This window comes from Pygoscelis adeliae, unplaced genomic scaffold (genome assembly GCF_000699105.1).
Source record: "Pygoscelis adeliae isolate BGI_AS28 unplaced genomic scaffold, ASM69910v1 Scaffold183, whole genome shotgun sequence".
Taxonomy (NCBI): Eukaryota; Metazoa; Chordata; class Aves; order Sphenisciformes; family Spheniscidae; genus Pygoscelis; species Pygoscelis adeliae.
In genome coordinates, this window is record NW_008824536.1 from 1,586,379 (window position 1) to 1,603,960 (window position 17,582).

At 34.7% G+C, this 17,582-nt stretch overlaps 1 protein-coding gene across 1 annotated transcript in view; it reads left to right on the plus strand.

Annotated features, from left to right (window-relative positions):
* Positions 1–16,317, plus strand: part of ADAM10 (ADAM metallopeptidase domain 10) — a 43,027-nt gene extending 26,710 nt beyond the window's left edge. Inside the window, exons 6-16 of the mRNA XM_009321605.1 lie at positions 810–959; positions 2,138–2,230; positions 2,853–3,036; positions 5,209–5,372; positions 7,025–7,208; positions 8,180–8,330; positions 10,702–10,885; positions 12,078–12,186; positions 12,485–12,705; positions 13,439–13,565; positions 14,045–16,317. Coding sequence (XP_009319880.1) covers positions 810–959; positions 2,138–2,230; positions 2,853–3,036; positions 5,209–5,372; positions 7,025–7,208; positions 8,180–8,330; positions 10,702–10,885; positions 12,078–12,186; positions 12,485–12,705; positions 13,439–13,565; positions 14,045–14,139 — 1,662 coding nt within the window. The 3' untranslated portion in view covers positions 14,140–16,317. The remainder of the gene's footprint in view (positions 1–809; positions 960–2,137; positions 2,231–2,852; positions 3,037–5,208; positions 5,373–7,024; positions 7,209–8,179; positions 8,331–10,701; positions 10,886–12,077; positions 12,187–12,484; positions 12,706–13,438; positions 13,566–14,044) is intronic.
* The last annotated feature ends 1,265 nt before the right edge of the window (positions 16,318–17,582 follow it).

A 17,582-nucleotide genomic window follows, 5' to 3' on the forward strand; every position in this document is an offset into this window, starting at 1 on the left:
AACAGTAAATTATTGTGTTTCTCTTAGTGTTAGCTATGTTCTGAGTTGTTTCAAGTTTTGGCATCATTTTGTGGTGTTAGTTAAGTATATGCCAACAAAACTATGCAATATGGCTTGTTAAATTACATCAGCAACTTAAAGTTTATTTATATTGTGACTCCAGAAATTATCAACAGTATTACACAATTCAGCATTGGTAACAATAACATGCTTTCCCAAAAATTTACTTGTAAAACTTCATGGAGAGAGTGGGCCATCAACCAGTGAATACCATAAGGCAAATGTGTTAGCAGGTACTACTCTGACTAATGAGCATTATTTTAACTTCATGTTTAGTGTACCATTTGTTCCATGCTGAAGTGCTTAAGTATTTCTATTTGCCAAGGTAGTTGACTAAGGTAATTACAATGTGAAATAACCGGTGTTAGGGAGGGTGCGTTTAAGTCCCACAGCACTGTTTTCTTCTAATCTACAAACTGTTTGTTCATTTTAGAAAAGGATTATGAAAAAGAAAAATTCCAAAGATCACATGAATGAAAAAAATCTATTTCACATTGACTGTCTTTTGTAATATAAAATGAAATGCACAGAAAGGTTTGAGATACCATTAAAAATAGATGGCATACTTGAAAACTGGCTGTAACATAGTTTAATTCAAGATTCATGAAACTTTGTGGGTTAAAGAAAAAGAATGAAAATCTGTTTGTATTAGCAGAGTATGTTTAGAAAAATCCATCACTATTTTTAGGTAATCTAGTGCAGCACGTAGATCTACAAAATTAATATATTTATTTCCTGTGTATATGTAGAAGCCTTTTGAAGAGCATAAGAACAATGGTCCACAGCTTTTAAGAAAAAAGCGTGCCACTCAGGCTGAAAAAAATACGTGTCAGCTGTATATTCAGACTGATCATCTGTTCTACAAGCATTATGGAACAAGGGAAGCTGTAATTGCACAGGTATTTCCAATCGCTTTGTTTTAAATGATCTGCTTTTACTTTGTGTATTTCTGATAAATTTCATGTAATTTAATTGTGTATATCATTGCTTATTTACTTTAGAATGTCTTGTTTCATTTGTCACAGTGATCTTGACATTGTTGAAACAGCTTTTTCATTTCACTAAAAAGATGCTATGTATTTGTGACAAAAGTCCTGGGCACTTGTGCTTCCTTTAGTTAATAATGGCAGCTGTGGCTTGTTTAGCATGTCTGAGCAAGACTTGCAGTCTCACTCTTCTCAGTTCTTACTCAGAAAAATAATACTTCCTGAAGAGTTCTGTTCTGTTTGACAGCCTGCCAAGCCTCTGTGTTAACACTTGCATAGCCTTCCATTTGAAATTTTAGTTCAACACTGTGAGATAATGACACTGAGAACTGTTCCTGTAGTGTCTGATGTAGTGGAAGGTTAAAAAAGCAGTGGCAACTAAAGATGCTTTTCACTTGTCAATATACTATTAACTGGAAAAAGTTGGTTTGGTTGGTTGGTTTTTTCCTGATCATTTGCTAAAAATATAACTAGCTTGTTAACATACTTCTCTTGAAGTCTGAAGTTTCACTGCCACTTGCAAATCTGACTTTTACTATTTATTCATCACACTCTACATACACAATTCAATTTGAGTAACATTTTCCAAAGCTCTGAAGTCACCTTCAACATCAGATTTTCAATGAGTTAGCATTTTTATGTGCTTTTTGGGAAAGGTAAATGATCTTTTTTTTTTTACATTTGTGTTCTGCCAGAAATGAAAGAATAATGCTGTAACAAGTAAAGTTTTTCTCAAAAAAAGAAATACAGTGCTTTGAATACAGCTGAATACAGTGCTATCTTGTTGTAGCAATGAATCAAATGAGTATCACAAACAGGTATCTGAATGGTTGATAGAATTATGTGTTTTAAAAAAAAAAGGCAAACAGCAAAATACTTTGCTGTTATCTGGCATGGTGGCAATGCAGATACTAGGTTATGTAGTGATTTATTGTTATTTGCCATCAGCATTTGATTAAAAAGGCCTGTTAGAGTTCATATGGCACAATATCTTATATGTAAAAGTATAGGCCTTGCAGTTGCTGCTATTTAAGATTAGCTATAGTGTAGTGCATAGATCTTTGAACTGTAAATACTTTTGGTTTTGACAGATATCCAGCCATGTTAAAGCGATTGACACAATTTACCAGTCAACAGATTTCTCAGGAATCCGTAACATCAGCTTCATGGTGAAACGAATAAGAGTAAGTTGTATTGAAAATACTTTTAGCTTCACTGATACTGCTTCAAGGCTGTATTTTTCAAAAGTCCTGTTGCCGTTCTCTTGTAACCATTTATTGTTAGTAATTTCGTAACACAAATGTCTCTGTAGTAAATGGTTCCCTAACCCATTTATTTTATTTGGTTTTAGTGTTTATTGTCAGAAGCCTGCTACTTCTGTTATTAAGCTGTAGTCAATTTTTATAAGAATTGACTTCTTATGTATCAGCAGCGTTGACTGTGTGGCAAATAGACTGTATTGCTCTCCAAGAACTTTAATACTAAAATAGATAATGGCTATCCAGGTTGAAAGTTCCTTCTGAAAGTAGTGATTTAAGAGGATAAATATAAACTTTTGGGTACTGATGGAAAGGAAAAAGAAAGAAATAGGAGTGGGGATTTACTGTACAAATGCAATTCTTTATTTATTGTAAAACTTGGTTTTCCAAATATTGGGGTGGTAATTTGTCAAGGCCTATAAATCTTTAGCAACATCTTTAACTACTTAACATAACAAGGTACTGACAACAGCAAGCCTCTTAGCTCGTATTTACAAGTCAAGTGAAAATGAATCATGTCTTACAGTTTGTTTTAATTTACTTTTAGATTAACACAACTGTAGATGAGAAGGACTCTTCCAATCCCTTCAGATTTCCTAACATTGGTGTGGAAAAGTTTCTGGAACTGAACTCAGAACAGAATCATGATGATTATTGCTTGGCCTATGTGTTTACAGACCGTGATTTTGATGATGGAGTCCTTGGTCTGGCTTGGGTTGGAGCCCCTTCAGGTAATTATATCCAAACCTTCAGCGCTATGAGATAAAGTATTGTAGGTAGGTACAAAGAAGAAAGGTAGGAACTATGTCATTTAAACTGATGGCAAATAGACAAAAATATCATAACCAACTTTTCACAATTTTGGTTAGATATGGTTTGATTTTTTTTTTAAATATAAACAGCATATCATGTGTCACTTCAATTAGTCTTGCTGTCTTTCTGATGAGCAAGATGTGAACAATAAAGAAAAACCTATTTCTTTTGTTAGACAAGGGTGGTATTACTTGGATGGCTTTTTATTTATGACAGGTATGAGTGACCAGTGAAGTGGCAGAAGAAACAAATATTTCTGCTATATATAAACAGAGCTTACAACTATGCAGGTTGAATTTTGTAGTAGAACTACAGAATCCTTAGGTTTTCTAGGTAGTATTGGAAGCTTTTTTTTTTTTTTTTTTAATAAAGTAAAATCAGTGAGATCTTGTTCTGGGAGATACCAGAATAATTATTGTGTAACTCTTCTTGAACTGCTTCTCATTGGTTTCAATCTAATTGTGTATTTTGGGTCTGAAGTATGTCTTCTGATGTAAAAAAAAAAAATCAAACAATGGTCTTCATGTGTGCAGCATCTCGAGATGTTTGTCCTGGATGTATTGATTTTATAGGATGTATTAGTTTTATACAATGATATAATTGGAAGCTGTTAGTCTTTAAATCTGAGTAAATACAAATTCTTTAATTATAGCTCAGCACAAATTCCAAATTGTGGAAACTTTCACAGAAATCAAAATCAGAAATTCAGAAGGAACAGTCCTCCCTTGTTTCTTCCCTCAAGTGATTTCTGTATAATAAGGAATTAGGCTGAAGAACAACAGGTTCCATGAGACTGCAATAGACTGGATACTTTTATGAGAACATTATCAGGAGCTTTAACAGAATTTGAGTAATTGTGGAAGAAACACTAAACAGTTCATGAGATGTAGCTATACATTATAATGTTACTTTGTTTACTGCTGTACTTTCCTCTAAAGCACATGTTGGTTGTAGAGTACTGGAGCTATGTGGAAAACTGTTGTGGTATGACAGTCTGTCAGACTTTGATTTTAGGAGATTAAAATGCTCAAATAAGTATGAGTAGAATATTCAGGGGTGTAACAGATCAGGGGACCCATGAGTGTAGTAAGTATGTTAGAGGGACCTGGGTGGACTAACCTTAGTGACTGTGGAAGAACCATAGGAAAAATAATACACAGGTGGCCTATGTAAATAAGAAACTGGGTCTATGACTAGTCGAGTGTATAGACTGAGAAAGCACAGGATGAACTGGAATGTGCATTCCGTAAACACTGCTTCCAAAACTAAATTTAATTGAGAAAAATTAAGTTGCTTTGAGAGATTTTCACCCTTAACACACATACTGACATAGGTTAAATAGGATATTTCACTAAAATGAAATTTTAGTGAAAGAAAGCAGGGAAACTTCTTTAGAGTGTTTTTTAGACACCATTTATGTTAGCAATAGAATAGCTGAATTTTAGAACATTGATAATGCCTCAAGTTACAGAAAAGTTCAGTGAAATTAAAGTCACAATTTCAAGACTCTTCCAAACAGTAAGTGTGATGCACTTGATTGTTGACTTTCTAAATATGGGTCTGATTAACCCCCACATCAAAAGCTTTTCAGCTTTAGTTTGTACAGTGGAAAAATGAGTCACCTTTTGCTGACAAGGATATATAGGTAATCTTAGGCATTTTATGTAAATGCTCTTGCTATGAGAGAGGATCTCCTGTGGTTTTACTGTGGGGTTTTTTTACTTACTGAAATCCAAATGGGACGTAGGTTGAGGCTACCTGTATTGGACATTGCACCCTGCTAGTCTTGTACTACAGGTATGAAATCAGGGCTTGTCCATGCAGTGAAAGCCCAAAATAGCTCTTACTTAAGAGCTGTTCTAAAACAGCTAACTTCTTGTGTGAATGTATCCATCCAGTGCTGAGAGCATTAGTGTGGATAAATCTAATCTACTTTCAAAGTTGGGTTTATATTAATTGCACAGAAGAACTCTTAGTCCATAAGCGTCCACTGAGGAGGCAAGCTGTTTCTTGTTCTAAATGTCACTAGAAAAGTAACACAGTACTTCTTTTCTTAAATGACTAACTGTTGTACTTTTGTCTAAATGCAGGGAGCTCTGGTGGAATATGTGAAAAGAGCAAACTGTATTCTGATGGTAAGAAGAAGTCTTTGAACACTGGAATCATCACTGTTCAGAACTATGGCTCTCATGTTCCTCCCAAGGTTTCTCACATTACTTTTGCTCATGAGGTTGGGCATAACTTTGGTTCACCTGTGAGTATTACTATTGATCTGTTAACTCACTTTCAACCATTTTGAAGTGCATGATTTGCGAATGGAGTTTTTACTACTTATAAACAAGGAAAATGATCATGACTGCATATGCATATGTGCATGCACATTTTATACAAACAAAAAACAGATTGCAGAACTAAGCCCCTTTTATGAGTACTTGACAACATTGGTGCAACAGTGGATTTTGTGAGTTGCTTATTTCTACTAGTTCCATCTCTTATAAAGGGACTATATTATTATTCCCTGAAACTTTCCTGGTTTTTATTGAAGACTAGGGTCATGCACATCTTTTAAATGTATTTTAGTTTATCGTAGAGAGGAGGAAGAATCAATGCAAAATTGATTAAGATGACACTTTGTTCAACAAGTGAAGATAGAACTGACTCTTTTTTATGTTCAATTATTTATACTTACAAGTTTACCTAAGAAAATTGTGGAGAGGATTAAGATACCAAGGACAATATTTTAGACCAAAATTGTCTCCCAGTCGTTTAGGGGCATGATTTGCTTGTGGCAAGCTGAAAGCATGAGGCTTTTGGTTTTGCTGGAGATGAGAACAAAGTTTTCTGGTTTGGGTTTTTTATTTTTAAACCAGTATATAGCATTTCTACTCTTGGAAGTAAAATGAACTCAAGATATGACAGGAATGACAAGTTCTTCGAAAACAGATGTTCACATGTGAATCCTTTCTTTATATGCCTTGAGAAAATCCCTAATACCACTGAGTCTCTGAGTGGGAATAAGCCTTCCAAGTATAACTGAAAATACGAGCACATGAAACTGAAAAACCAGTCCCACTCAGTGAAACATCTTTTGGATCAGCCTGGAAGATGGTTCTTTTAATTGTAGTCTAAGTTGCATTTTGATCCAGGGACATATGTGAAACTACGTGTTTGGTTCTACCAAACAATAATAAATTATATAGTTTTCACAACTATGTTGAAAATTTTAAAATTTACCTACTTCTTTTGGAGACATAGATTGTACTTCTGGAAAGTTGGATGCACCAGAACAGCATTAGAGTTCCTCTTACACTTAACAGCTTGGTATGTTGTCAGTCTGCTAATTGCTAGTACGCCAACCTGTAATGCATTTCACTCATCATGCTGGATATTGTATGGATCTAGTCAATGGCTGACAGAAACAGACTTCTTCTCTATTCTGAAGATCTCTTTGCACCACCCTCAAAACAAGCAAAAAGAATGGATTGCTGTTTCAGTTAACTCCTCCTGCTTTTATTCCACAGAATACTTGTCACCCTTTTGTGATCATAAAGCCACTCTTTCTAGGAGATGGCAACTTTTTCGAGTTAGTATTTGTTCCAGGACATGCACTTGGGGTATACATTACCAAGAATGCAAATAAGCTAAAACTTAAGAAATTAGATACTTGCTACTGTTGCCTGGGAAAAAAACCCAAACAAATAGAAAACCCAAACCAAACCTTTTTCTGTACACCTTTTGTATTCCAAGAAACCTTAGGGTATGAGATGGTGTTTTGTTTTTATGAACCTTTTATTCTCACTGTGTTAAGGCTTCCAAATCAGGTTACTTTTGCACATGTATAAAAAGACAGCAAGACATTAGAGAAGCTGTCGTGATAGAAATAGCTTTAAAATATTTGTTTTGCAGCATGATTCTGGAATGGAGTGCACTCCAGGAGAGTCCAAGAACTTGGGACAGAAAGAAAATGGCAATTATATCATGTATGCAAGAGCTACATCTGGGGACAAACTTAACAACAACAAGTTCTCTATCTGTAGCATTCGAAATATCAGCCAAGTTCTTGAGAAAAAGAGAAATAATTGTTTTGTTGGTATGTATTTAGTCATCCTGAAAGCAGAATGGCTAAGCTATTACTATTATGCTTAACTAGGAATTTATTTTATTAATTTTTATTTTACTTTTTTATTTATCTTACTCTTTTTTTTTTTAAGTTTACTGGAAGATTCTGTAAGTAAAGAATTGAATTTGAGATCTGGTGTACTGTGTCAAGTTCTGGGCTCCCCAGTACAGGAAAGACATGGATGTACTGGAGTGAGTCCAGTAAAGAGCCACAAAGATTATTAAGGGATTGGAGCATCTGACATGAGGAGAGGCTGCAAGAGCTGAGTCTGTTTAGTTTGGAGAAGAGAAGGCTGGGGAGGGGGGGTTATTCTCTGTCTTTATAGATGTCTGGTGGGAGGGAGTAAAGAAAACAGGGCAAGACTGTTTTCAGTCATGCCCAGTGAAAGGACAAGGGGTAAGGAGCACAAATTAAAATACAGGAAATTCTATTTAAACATTTAAAAAAAAATAAGGATTTTGCATGAGTTTTCCTTCTGGAGTCTGTGATATGTGACTCACAAGTTTTGTGAGATTGTGCAGTGAGCAGGTTTGGGTTTTGGAGGAGGAGTAGTAGTAGTTCACCCCGGTACCATCAGCTTTTGCCTTAAGGTCCTCACGCTCTGTTAAAGGAGGAGTGCAAGAAAGGATGCTGCTCCATTGGAGGCTTAGCAGAAAACTTTCTTTTATCACTGTTGATTTCCTATCTGCACAAGAAACTCCCACTGCTATCAGCAGAAACCTTTTACTCAGAGGCTTAAAATTCTATGAATTGTAGGAATGACTAAGCTGGGTGGCAAGCAAATAATGCAAGTTGACTTGAGCCCTAGTCTGAAGTCCATCTTGACCAGGTATTTTCAGTCACTATTAACTGGATGCTGTTGCAAGTTAATGTTAACATTTATAAGTCTGTTTGCATATTTTTTGTATTGCTTTGTACATAAATATACTGGCATTTTTCAGAGTCTGGTCAACCCATCTGTGGTAATGGACTGGTTGAACAAGGAGAAGAGTGTGATTGTGGATACAGTGACCAGTGTAAAGATGAATGCTGTTATGATGCAAACCAATCAGAAGATAAAAAGTGCAAGTTAAAACCAGGCAAATACTGCAGGTACTACGCATGTCTGTTACAGTACACTTTAATTTTTGGGATTTATTGGTAGCTATTATTGGTATTTTAGAATCTGAATCTGTTTACCTGCATTATTCTTAAAGTATTTATTTTGTTTAAAATGCCTTATACAGTGAGTGAGAAGTTCGTAAGCACAATTAGGCAATGCAATTCTTGGTGCTAATTGTAGCTTGCTTTCCCTTAGACGACTGTTCTCTAGCTTTTGAAAAAACATAATACGGCACTGGATTATATCAATGCTAGCATATCATAATACTCAGTGGAGACAAATTTGTGCTGAAATTCTGTTAACTTTATTGGAAATGTGTTGTGCAGAAGTCTTGCAAAAACTGTTTGATTCAGAAAAGCATGACCAGGATGCTGTTTTTACAATAGGTACAGGAAAGTATTAATTGCCCAAAGGATATTGGAGGATGTTATGAAATTGGATCCTATCCTAGTGCCATTTCTACTGCATTGCCTAACTGGAAGATGACTGAAGGATATAGTTGACTGATTTTTTTTATGCTTGTTTTATAAATAAACTATATTTTTAAGGCACCTTGTATCTTAGCAGTGTTATGTACACAGTGATTTATAAGAGAAACTTTTAAAGATCATAAGACTTACGGTGAAGCTTCTATCTTGTAGTTCTGTGACTTAAGATACATGTTAAATTTTTACCTCATCTGAAAACGTAAGTGGCTTTTTTTTCACATAAAAGGTGTGAACTTTTGTTCCTTTCTAGAGACAGACATAAATCTAATGTCTGGTTAGACTCTAAGCCAAAGATGAAGGGAAAATTACTATTGTTTTTAAGTCTAAACTAGCTCAACTTTTTAATACAACATACACAATTTTATTCTAATTAAACTTTCCTGCCCTAAAAATGATCTTTGTCATCCTGGGAGTGGAAGTAAAAGTAGCACCTACTGTTAAAATGTATTTGACAGTGTAGACATGGTAGAAGGACCATCTCCTGTGAATTCATAGTTGCAATGATTTTGCACGTGCCCCCGTGCTGCCCCCTCACCCCCTTGCAAATTCTTATTATTGCTGCCAAAATAAAGGCTTTACATTGTCTTGTTTTATAACTGGTTTCTGAGATTTTATGTTGCACCTATGGTGAGGAGCTGTTTCCTTCTGAGTACACCAGGTGCCACCGCCACCTCCTTTCTTTGCTCTCTTGTGTTCAGCTGACTGTAGTCGAGCTTTATGCCCTTCTGGAACAGTCTTAAATATTAATTGCTGCATCATTTTTGTTTTAGGATTCCCTTTTTTCCAGTTCTAGTAAGGTTGAAAATTTTGCTGTACAAAGAAGTTTCCAAAGACATGTAAAGCAAATCCAAGTGTAAGAATGGATCACATAAATAACATGTTAAAATACATTTTAGGAAAACTACCGTATCTATCCAGCTGCTTTACATGTCTCTTAGTCGTTTTCATGTGTGATTCAAGAGTGATTTTTTTTCTTAGCATGCAGTAGTTTTAAAATAGAGAGATCCTGACCTGCATTAGGCGTGTGCTGTCTTCTGATGTCCACTGAATGCTAACAAGTACACTGTGAATACTGTTGACATACAGAATAATTTGAGATGAGAACTCAGGAGGCTTAGCTTTAATCAAGTAGTTATGTATGTTTTATAACCTTCACTCTTCTGCTGCTTGTAATGGCATATGTACTCAAAGACAGCTTCAGAGAGAGAAATGATTGTTTCCTGCTGTTTCACCAGATATACTGGTGTGATGTAAGGGGCTCAGATGCTTTGATGTCTGTGACAGAAAGGAGCCCAAGTGTTTTGGTGGAACCAGTGAAGCTATATGGCTTCTTTGACAAATCTTTCCTTCCCCCAAAATTTGTTTGTATGCTGACTGTGATTTCTGATGTCAGATCTGACCTATCTCCTTCCCTTTTCTTGTTTATTTAAACAATGTAAGTGGTATGGCTGCAGAAAGTAGAAACAAAAATTTTTTACAGATATTAATTGGTGACAGATAAATCTTGACTTATTTATTACATTGAAACTATCAAACTAATCAGTTGTTCCTGAATCAATTTTGCCAACTTGCTAATTGTTTTATATATACAAACTTTGAAATGCTGTTATTTTCTATATATTTTAATTTAAAATGTGCTTGTACTATTTTTCTAATATAACGCAAATAGTTAATTGGTTACTACAATGACTAAGAAATCTGTACTCATTGCAGTAACCTTTTGTTACCTTAATGGACAGAAAAAATTATTTTCAATTCACATCTTAGTACAAATCAAAAATATGTTGAGTGTTTGAGTAGGTTTCAAAATGAATAGTTTTTCTGGAATTATTCATGCTTTTTCTTTATATCCATGTTTTCTGTTTATTTCTAGCCCTAGTCAAGGTCCCTGCTGTACTGCACAGTGTAATTTCAAGCTGAAGACTGATAAGTGTCGAAATGATTCTGACTGTGCAAGAGAAGGAATGTGTAATGGTGTCAGTGCTCTCTGTCCAGCATCTGAACCTAAACCAAACTTCACAGATTGCAATAGGCACACACAAGTTTGCATAAATGGGGTATGTTTTTTTACAATCATATGCAACTGCAGTTTTTTACTGCAAGGCACTTTATTACGAAGCGATATGGTTTCAATACTTAATGGAGAAGAGTGTAAGATTAATCTCTTTTTCAATAAAAATGTTTATTTGTTTCAGTCAAAATAACTGTGAAGGTACACCAAATACTAAGAAGCAGGTAACACATACCAAGCTAGCTTTACTACTTGAGAAAGCTCCATTTGAAGTCGTTTGTAAAAATCAGGAATATGAAAGTGTTTTATTTCCTAGTTCCATCTCTTCATTTTTCTTCAGTCTTGATCAAGTAATTTTGTTGCCTTAGAAAATTAGATATGCTATCAATACATGTGTATTTTCATTAAACCAGATTCAACAGTTCCTCCACCCATGTGCATGTAACACAGATGGGCAAGCATATAAAATTACTCTGAACTGCCATTAGTTTCCTGGGTTAAAGAGCCCATGGCAGTTGCTATGAAATATTGATGGGAACTCTCTTATAAATTGATCTATGTTTCCTTGGAAGCAGAAACAAGCAAAAGTAATCCTCTTAAAGAGCTGTAACTTGTGTTGCTAGAAGTCTGTTTTCCGCAGTCCAGGTTTTTAATCAAATGATACTGCTTGTAATAATTTTTCAGCTAATTTAAGAATTATATTAAAGATAGAGGAATTGTCCTTATATAGTTACTTGATTTTTGAAACAAGATTATAAATACACTGAGGTTTTTTTTATTTTAATTCGAAGGGTCCTCCCACAGTAGAATTAAATACAGAATCTTTCCTACCATTAATTTTTATTATTATTTTCTGAGAGACAATATGTTTGAAGACATGCTTTTGATTTATTTTCCTAACCATGGTTTTGAGTAATCATGTTTCAGTGTGAATTGCAGTGCTGTGAGTGTTTTGCAGGGTACTCTGAGGCCCTAAAAGAAGATACAGTGTTAAAAAAAAAATAGGGTAAATCATCTTTAAAAAAATTATCAAATAAGCCTAAACACTGCAATTGAATAACTGTAATAAATTTTTTGTTCTATAAACTTTAGAAGAAATGCAAGCTGTTATTTTTATTGATAAGCATATTTAGACCTACGATTATGCTTTCAGCTATTAAAAATGAATTTCTTTCCTAATGTCAGTGTGCTTAAAACTGAAATTGATTTTTGTGTTCTCATGCTTTTGTCTCAAACAGCAATGTGCTGGCTCTATTTGTGAGAAGTATGGCTTGGAGGAATGTACATGTGCTAGTTCAGATGGCAAGGACGACAGAGAATTGTGTCATGTCTGCTGCATGAGAAAAAGTAAGATTTGTCTGAATTGTAAGCATAAATACAGCAGTAGGTATCTGAGGAATCTTCTCACGGTGTTTATATTTTAGTTTTTGTTAACCTGAGAGCATACCGTGATTTTGTTCATACTTAGTTTCAGATAGACATTGCACTGTATTTTGTAGGAAATAATATATTTTGGTTTTTTACAGATTAATAGAAACTTGAAATTTTTCAAAAGCATTTTGAACAATTGAACACCAAGGTATTCATGCACATGTGTTTTAATACAATAACAGTTTGATTAATCTGATTCGTATTCACTTTTCAGTGGACCCAGCTACTTGTGCAAGTACAGGCTCTAACCAGTGGGAGAAACACTTTGGTCGTAAAACTATTACTTTGCAACCTGGATCTCCTTGTAATGATTTCAGAGGCTACTGTGATGTGTTTATGAGGTGTCGGCTAGTAGATGCTGATGGCCCTCTAGCTAGATTAAAGAAAGCAATTTTTAATCCAGAGCTGTATGAAAATATTGCAGAATGGATTGTGGTAAGTATTTTTTTATCTTACCAGTCTAATAGAAAATTTTCTTGTTAATCAATATTCACAGTTGGTAGGTGTTGCTGTATATATACAGTACTTCAGCATTCTTCAAAGTATAATCAGTCCTTGTTTTACTAGTTTTTCTATAAGCACCTTGAGTGCAGCAAATAAGTTTGACAGATTGAAGGGAATGGAAACAAATAAAAACACAAAATATTTACTTGTTTATTTGTTAAATACCTCTGTTCACTCCGCTGTCTGTTTTGGTGTTAATAGTCACATTTTTAATTTGCTGGGTTTTCCCGTTTTAACTCTTTGTATTTGAATGCTCTGATTTCTTTTAAGGAACTAAATATATTGATCTCTAGCATTTCTTATTTTTATTGCACTAGATGGCATTTTCCTAATAATAGACTGGGAGGAGAGTTACAATTAAACACAATTATAGAGCTGCATAGTCAATTTTGTGTAAGCTGTTGATTGTTTCAGGCTTATATAACTCTGTTGTAGTGTATCTTCTGTGAAATACTCTTCTGATAATAGAATGAATCTGAAGTATTTGGGTTTTTTTGTGTAAGAACTTTGGGGACGTTGTTCTTTAAAATGTTATGGTCTTTTAAGTGGTGTTTCAGAACAGCTTTTTGATGACTTTGAATATGGCTTTCCTTTGCTTTTTAAATGACCCGTCTCTTGTGCATGTGTGCCAGCCTCCAAAAAATAATTCTTTCTATGTTTTTAGGCTTACTGGTGGGCAGTGTTGCTTATGGGAATTGCCTTGATCATGTTAATGGCTGGTTTCATTAAGATATGCAGTGTTCATACTCCAAGCAGTAATCCAAAGTTGCCTCCTCATAAACCACTTCCAGGTGAGTACACCAGGTAATTAATCTCATAGAGAAATGTTTTATCCTCAACTATTTTGTTCTAAAGGGAAATTTCAGGTGTCACAACCTTCAGTTCTTAGTCTGGCACTGTGATACTACAAATCGAATTCATGCCAGTGAAATAATTCATTAAAATGTAACTCTTGCCTTATTTTCCTATAACATAATGTGCATATCAGAAGAAAGCTTTGAAGACTTTTTCTAAGTCAGAGTTCCTTTTATTTCCTATTCCATGCTACATTTTGTAAGAATCAGCCTGTTTAAGGAACTGCTGTTGAGATAATAAAATGTATTCTGCAAACACTCCGTGCAGTTAATCATCTACTTAAAACCTTGCAGGTCTAAATCTGAAGCCTTTCAGAAGAATAGTTATATTTAATTTGCATGGCCAGGGCAACTTTTCTGGAAATAATTTCTTTTTTTAAATTCATTTTAATAATGTGTACCTTTCTTTGAAACAGGCACTTTAAAAAGGAGGAGACCACCACAAACCACTCAGCCACCACAGCGGCAAAGGCCCCGAGAGAGTTATCAGATGGGACACATGAGACGTTGACTGCAGCTTTTTGCCTTGGTTCTTCCTAGTGCCTACAATGGGAAAACTCACTCCAAAGAAAACCTAATAAGTCATTGTCCCCAGTCTAACTCTCACAAATTGAAGAGAAAAAAAAAAAAGCATGGTATGCCCTCAAAACAAGTGGGAATGCTTAATTTTTAATGAGCGAATCTTCCAGCTCAAAAAGAAGAAAAGTGGTTTTTTGCGTATTTTTAATTTAGTGGCACAAAGTCCTGGAGTATCATGATTCTTTCCCCCTTCTGTGCTCTTCATTGCTGCATTTTCTTCACTTGCAGGCAAATATGGCTGTAGTAAAACTTCTACTCAAGAATTGAAAAAAAAATAAAATATATATTTTTCAACTGCCAGACAAGGCTAGGAAGCTAGACCACCTCAGCATTGGAGACATTACTTGTCCATGTATATACATTGTTATATGCAGACATGTATTTCTAACGTACACCCGTACTTGTGTGCAATTGTAAACAAGAGAATTGCAATATGGATGTTTCTTTGTATTATAAAACTTTTCCGCTATTAATGAAGAAATTACTGTTTAATTGACATACTCAGGATAACAGAGGATGATGGTGTGTAATGGTCAAGGATCCTGTCATGCTTTACACAGCAATTTTGAATCAAATCAAACTTTTTTATCATGATCGAAGTTGTTTCAAGCACTCATTTCATCTTTATCAAACAGCTGCTAAGACATAGCATACAAGATTGAATGGTCTTTTAGAGATATAACAGGTGTTCTGCAAACTTTGCAAATGCCAGAATGTTTCAAAAATGTTTTTTATAAGTGTCTAATTTCTTGTAGCTCAGCATAAATATTTTTATTTGCCTGATTATTCAGTTAAATAATGAATAGTTAGATGAAATATTTCCATGCTTTATTAGAAAATTCTGCCTGTTAATCAACTTGTTTTAAAAATTGCAACCAGTTTATTTGGGCTGTTCAGATATTATTACAGTATGATAATGAAGTTCGTGTTCTGAGGGACGTGGAAAGAGAGAAAAGGTGTAGTTCTTTTTATTGTCTTTTTTAATTTATCAGATATTTGGATAACTTTTCAGCATGATACTGTTGATTGATAACCACTAAAGTAGAGCGATTTGCCCAGCTACTGTGGCAGAGTTAAAATTGTAGTTAGGACTACTAGTTTTCCCATACTTTATACCAGTAGTAAAGTTCAACAGCACAATGTCCCATTCCAAAGTTTTTATTATGAATGTAAATAATTGGCTTTTTTGAAAGAGGAAACAGAAGATGTCTTAAGGTGCTTACTGCTATGCAGGAGATGAAAGGGGGCATTACAAAATGTTTAAGCTTGTGACATATTTATTGCTTGTTTTCCAAAAGCACCAAGCTAATTAGAGAAGCAAATGGCTATAATTTTCCTGGCTTTGCTTAGGAGAAAATTTACTAAGGGTTGGACAGGCTTCCTTTGTTTGTCTTTTGTTTTTGTTTTGTTTTTTAAGAGTATAAGGTTTACACAATCATTCTCATAATGTGACGCAAGCCAGCAAGGCCAAAAATGTTACAGAATATAATGGGATCTCTTCCTTGTAAACTTGTACAGTATGTGGTAACTTTTTCAAAATACAGCTTTTTGTACATGGTTTAGAGACAAATTTTGTACATGAAACCCCAAGTCCAATAGACTATATAAATAATTCTAAATGATCTTAACTTGTTAGAAGTGTACGTAGTTGCTTTTAAGTCATTTTAAATACATTTGTTTTAAGACTGTGCAAAGATTGGAAGTGGGTTTGCATTTCTAAAATGGTGACTTTTATTCAGCAAGAGTTCTTAGTAACTTCTTGAGTGTGGTAGACTTTGGAACATGTAAATTTTTTGCCTGTAATGTTATCCTGTGGTAGGATTTTGGCAGACAAATACTGCCCTATTTTATTTTGAGTCTAAGTTAAATGTTTTCTGAAAACAGAAATGTGCACTGAACTCTCCACTGCAAGTCAAGATGTGGTAAAACCGAAAGTTCAAGACAATGAAATGGAATACTACTGTCGATTTCATGTCCACTGTGTTTTATACAGTATCTTTTTTTGTTCACTTTGGAAATTTTTACTAAAAATGCAAAAAATAAAGTATTGTGCAAAGATATGTAAGGTTTTTTGAAACTTGAAATGCATTAATAAATAGACTTGATGAAATCATCTTCTGAAGATCCATTTACTTTTTGAACCCTGAAAGCAAAAAGGAATACACAGATTCTACTTCTACTTAATTTTTGGCTTTTGCTGGAAAGGGGCTGTCATGCCAAAAAGTAATTGTACTATCTTTACACTGTCAAAGTACGCCTCCCAATTTTAACATCATACAGTTATATGTAAGAGTAAATGTTTTTGTGTAACCTGTGGGAAAAGCCCCAAAATTGCCTTTAAATTACTTCTGTGATCACAGGAATAAAGCTTTCTCTGTTCGCATCTTCAAAATAGAAACTAGTTACTGATGGGGTATTCAAGCCTGGCACCATAGCAAGTGAATGATACCTTCTGAAATAAATATATTTTTGAAGAGGAATACTGGAATTAACATGCAATACTCTGAATGCATAACTGATGGATAAGACTTCTAGTAGGAGCAAATTTGCTTTTTGCAACGTGTTTTAAAACTGCTAAGCTGGGTCTCTGTGTCTTTGTGTGTGTTGTATAGTTGATACAAGTGATAAGACTGCTTTTAAAAGCCAAGTCTTACCAGCTAGTCTTTCATTCTTAGGGCTGTTTGAGAATGGCCTGCTTAGACATCTGTTTCCCTAACTAAGCAGCATACGCTTTGATGTAATCAAAGCACATCCAGAGTTCCTTCCTCGCAGTACTTCCCCCCCCAACTTTTTTTTTAATTGAAGTGCTTCCCCTTGTAGCTAAATAGCACTGTCAGGGCAAAAGGTATTAAAAGAAAATCAGTTGGAGCAGAGCCCTTCTGGAAATCAGCATCATAGGTGCCTAATAGATTTGGTGGTGGTTGCATTTAAATGTCTGTCTAAGAATGCAAACCAGAGGAGTAGAAATAATGCCTAAGCATCTAAAATACCAATTTTGTGTATATTTTAAAATGTGTTTGGGGGAAATGAGTACATAAATAGCTGTAATTTTTCTAACTAATATTTGACCTAATAATCCCTAGTTGTAGCTATTCATTTATTCATCTTGTATTTCTTAATGTTTAAGTCATTAAATGTATACGTTCACCTCTGGTGTAGGAGCATGCATAGTCAGAATGGTGTGAATGTGAGAAGCGCATCAAACTCCTCTTAAGCTGTGAAACTTTGTTTATACCATACAGACTAGCAGTCACTGATATAGTTTGCCTTTTAATTAGTGTTCCAATATTTCTTTCAGGAAAAACACACAAAAAGGAAGGACGAGATTTTTACTTCTGAATATTGGAGGTTCATTATTACAGAGAGGTGATTAAA